This window comes from Carex rostrata, chromosome 18 (assembly GCF_964058835.1).
Source record: "Carex rostrata chromosome 18, lpCarRost1.2, whole genome shotgun sequence".
NCBI lineage: Eukaryota > Viridiplantae > Streptophyta > Magnoliopsida > Poales > Cyperaceae > Carex > Carex rostrata.
The window spans coordinates 893,833-898,764 of record NC_135935.1 but is presented as its reverse complement, the minus strand read 5'-3'; the positions used below and the strand labels follow the sequence as shown (position 1 = coordinate 898,764).

General features: G+C 35.5%; 1 protein-coding gene across 1 annotated transcript; it reads right to left on the bottom strand.

The window, feature by feature from the left end:
* Nucleotides 1–205: 205 nt before the first annotated feature.
* Nucleotides 206–4,363, bottom strand: LOC144569894 (peroxisomal 2,4-dienoyl-CoA reductase [(3E)-enoyl-CoA-producing]-like). The gene is made up of 5 exons (XM_078320382.1): nt 4,038–4,363; nt 3,594–3,753; nt 1,433–1,602; nt 775–997; nt 206–497 (listed from the first exon to the last, which is right to left on the bottom strand). The coding sequence occupies exons 1-5, from the start codon at nt 4,221–4,223 to the stop codon at nt 343–345; spliced, it is 894 nt and encodes a 297-aa protein (XP_078176508.1). The 5' UTR covers nt 4,224–4,363; the 3' UTR covers nt 206–342.
* Between the last annotated feature and the right edge of the window lie 569 nt (nt 4,364–4,932).

Below are 4,932 nucleotides of genomic sequence, written 5' to 3'. Positions count from 1 at the left end.
GATTCTTAAATGAAAAACTATTGCAGGATTCAAACTATTACACGATACTAGCATATGGTGCTGATCGATCCTGAATATCAGAATTTGAAAGTAGGAGATTTTCTAAAGCGATTGTCAAGGAGACCTATCCCTTTTTACTTGCTTGCTTTATTTACTTCCAATATAACCCTTTTTCCCTACAAAGCACAAAACATTATCTCTGATGTAGAAATCTGCATCGCCATATGCGTTGAGGAAATTTTCATATAAACAAAGAATACTTACTAGCATCTCTCATAAATAATTATAACACAATCTATGATTGAGAATAATGGTTTGAAAAGACAATAATAATTCAATGCTTCAGAGCTTGCTAGATGGGACACCTACATTAGTCTTTCTGACCTTTTGCTCTATAACTCGAGAGAGAGCCTTCACTTCCTCTTTTTTGATAAATCGGGGCCGGCTCAACCATAATCCCCCATCTACTACTATCACCGTACCATTCACGTACTTTCCTATTTAAATGTAAAAATAAAAATTATTATAAGCCAGATGTAGATCAAATTAGGTAGTATCATGAGAAGTGTACCAGGTTTCATTGTCATCTATATAACAATTTGGCCAATGATTTACTTTTGATTGAGTAGACTAAGTCTATAAGGTTTAGTTACACAAATGAGGTTGATTGAGGTATAATTGCATAAATAAGAAACCTGTATCATTTAAACATGAACGACAGTTATTAAGTTGTAGTTCACGGATTGGAATGAAAATTATAAAGCAGTTTCAGACCTGCTTCAGAAGCAAGATATAGAGCTGCATTGGCAATGTCAAGTTTTTCCCCCAGCTTGTAAAGAGGCATTTCCTCCCGGAGTTTGGGGCCCATTTCTTCTGGTGCAAGTTTTCTCATGCCAGGTGTGTCCCCTATTGGACCAGGTGCAATACCATTAACCCGTATGTCATAATCCGTGCCCCATTCAAGTGCCAGGTTTCTTGTCATACTATCTACAGCAGCCTAATTTTTTTTATAGAAAATAAAAGATGAGAAAAAGAAATACAATATATATTCCACAATTACTTTATCATTTAATGATGCCAATTATTGATTGTGACATGGACGTATCACCTGTACCCTCATAGCTTCAGAACTATTCAAAATCACCCCATTACCCCCTAATGGTCAATGCATTACTGAACAATAAGGGAGCAGTGGCGATTTTATGTATATAAAATAAACAGGGAAGCAAGCAATATTGAGAATATTTTTAGATTCCATGTTGTCTAAGGGTATGCAAGTCATTTTGTATGTTTTCTAGCAAGTGGAACTTGACATTTCAAGTTTTGTAGGAATACACATGAATTATCCCTTCACAACAAAAACAGGGAAACTAATATGGAGTTTTAAAGGTTAAAAATGCAAAAGTGTTAGTAAAAAGTTCTACACATCAACCTTAGCAGCAGCTACATGAAGCTGGTACCAAGATGCACTATAATGCAAAGTTGCACTTATATTAATAATGATGCCGCCCTTTAATGGATCTCTTCCGGGCCCACCTTTCTTTAAATATTTCAGTGCCTCATAACTCATGGTATATGTACCAATTGCATCAATATCCACAACTGAACAAAACCAATCAAATTAAAAGAAAAAAAAAAAGATTATTGAAACTTCTCATGCTCTCAGAACATTATCAATATCACTTAAAATATTACAGTATCATATTAGGTACTATTTCACCTAGATGTAAGACATTATGTAATAGCATAAGCTAGTACCAGTCGTCTATGTGAACCTTACCAGTTAATTAGATCAGTCAACCATTTCCTTTGTTTTTACTAATTTTTAGTTGTGGCTTAACCAGTCAAACAGGATTAGTTAAGCTTTTAGAACAAAATGCACCTTTGATGCTATACAGCTTGGTAATTTAATATTCAGGTCACTACCAATATGTGGGTTCATATCCTTCCAGGTACCTGACCATCAGTAAAACATCCACAGTTTATTTGATTCAATAGCTGAGATAATCTAAGCTGCCCACGGGCTGCCCAGCTAGTCTTGATTGACCTCTGCAGAAGCTCCCATGTGAGACAACCATTCTCGCTAGCTTGTCACATTAATTATGTACTATTTTGGGGAGGAGAGAAAATTAGAGCTTCCTTGTTCATCAATTTCTGAATTAATAAAGGGAGAGAAACCAGCTGAAAAATAAAAAAAAAAGTTGGGAGAGCAGAGAATCTTTTCTCAACTATTCTCTCTTCTTTGACCTTAATTCTCTATCTTCATAGTTTTTTCACTAATTGGAAATGATGATCAACATCTTAAGATTAAACTATATATCCCTTCATTACCGCCAAACATATTCCACACTAATTATTTTCCCTTTTGATTATTAAATTGCAAATCATATTTTACATCTAGATTAGGCATAGTCTAATTATTGATTCATTGAGTATAATTTGAGAGCCCTTAGCTGCTAAAATTAAACCAATTCCACTGCCTATAGTTTTTCTCTCTTCTTTTGTGGTTTTAGGATCTAATGAGAATTGAAAACTTCTAATTTTAATACTTCTGTAATAAATTGAATCTTGTTAAAAAAAACACCAAGATTGAATATTGACATCACAATCCAACACACGAGAAGACTAAATAAAACCCAGTAAGGATTTGAAATTTGAAATTGTCTCCTGTCAATTTCTAATTGGGAAAAGGAGTAGAAAATAGCCGAAATTTTTAAAAATACCATAATCCAAAAACAAAATAAACCAAAAAACCACTGATTCTGAAAAATTCGAATTTTGACACGGCCACATCCCCTAGATACGGACCCCTTTTCTAAGGACCGCATCTAGGGGATGCGGCCCCTCTTTTTTTTTTTTTCCTCTTCCTTTTTCCTTCTCCCAAGAAATAGGTAGGCCGGTTTTATTTTTTATCATCAGGCAAAGCATTGCACTCCACGTGAAGACAAGACAAAACTGCACTCCTCTTTTTTATTCTATTCTATTCATTCTCAAAAATCCCCTAACAAATTTGTGCCACAGAAAACTGCTTGGGAGAAGGAAAAAGGAAGAGGAAAAAAAAAAAAAAAGTGGGGCCGCATCTAGGGGATGCGGCTAGGGTATTTTTCGAATTTTCACGATTTCGTGGTTATTTGGTTTTTTTTTTTTATTATGGTATTTTTAAAAATTTCGGAGAAAATAGAGAGGAAAAAGGAAAGAAAAGAAGACGTAGGTGTGAAAACTCAAGAAGATGGTTTTAAGTGGTAGGGAAGAGGTGCATTGGTGGCAACATATATGACAAAATCATCTTTTGCTAATAGAATTGAGGCCTAACAAGACAAATCTTTTCTATAATAAGGAGGACATGAGAACAGTGGGAAATGAAGAAGCCCCAACTTTTTTCTGAGGAAAATTGTACCAGTGTACCCCTACATGTGACTTGTGAGAACTGGTGTGACACGTGGTTAGGAGGTAAATCTTGGTATAGCTGGGGCAGCACATGGGTGGATAAATTTAGAACCATTTCAGTCAAAATGGATAGCAGAAGATGAGATCTCCTTAATACGTACCAGTACCTCCATCACAGAAAATTCTACACATAATTGACACATTACCTGTACGGAGGCCCTTAGGAGATAAATCCTCAGGCGATGCGAGGAAGTTACCAGCTGCTCCATTTATAAGTATGTCAAGTCGTCCGAAGTGATCCACAGTTGCCTCTAAAACTCTCCTGGCATCTTCTTGCTTGCGTACATCTCCCTCCAAACCAATTGCCTAAAGTTCATGTTTCAATACTTTTAAACTTTTTTTCAGCAAAAGGAAGTTCCAGCAACTATATATTAAAAAGATGGATTATGGATAAGTTTTGGTAGCTATTGGCAATCCGTCCATGTTTCATTTCCTTTGATTCATTCTACTTCTATCCAGAAAGAGTAATTAGATGCAAAATTGGAAATCCCACGTGGCACTAGCGTTACTCACTACCCTAGTTCTTCTCTTTAGCATATTTACCTGCCTCATAAATTAAAAATGTAACAGTAAGAAGCCTTTCGTCTGACCTTTATACCCTCTTTGGTGAGAGCTGAGACAGCGGCGTCAAGGACCTGACGGCGCCGCCCCATGATGGCGACGGAGGCACCGTGGAGACCCAACTGCCTGGTGATCTCGAAGCATATCCCCGATCCGCCTCCTGTTACCAGTGCTACCTGCCCATTCAGAATATCCCCTTTGAACGGTGACTCCATTGTTCGTCTCTGAGCGTGCGCGTCGGTGCACGTGTGTTTTCCCAGATAAAGGTAGGTGAGAACTTGAGAGTTGAGACCAACTTAAACTGAATTGCTAACTGTTACGGTAATATCCTTCAGTTTGCACTCGCACGTCTCGTTGACCGGATCCGGCCTGATTTTACCAGTACCAAATTGCTGACTGTTCGAAGTAATCTGTATTAGTGGATTCCTTCGATTGTTTGAATGGGGAACGTTAATCTCGAATTTGCCTTTGCTGAATTTTGATTTATCTTTGTAAATCATGAACCAGAACTTCTAATCTATTTGTAATTCGTTAATCCAAATAAAAATAAATTATATGATGAGGGGGATCAATTTGGCTGACTTAAAATAGAATAAAGCTAATATGCACTTACGCTTATCAAATTGGTTAGTAAGTTTAGGTTTAAAATTTGTTAATTAGTTTTAAATAATTAATTCAAATTGTTGAAATCAATCTACTTGTTAAAAATAAGTGAAGTTTTTATATGTTAAATTTGTTAATTTTATTTAGTAGAAAGTAAATGTTCATTTTTTATCACTTGAATTTGTATAAAATCAATTTATAAATTTAAAATGTTAATTTTATAAATTCAAAAGATTTCAGCGTTAGCCTCACCTTTAAAATAATTACATAATCATTATTTTAAATAATTCTTCATTGGAATGAACATAATTTTCATATATC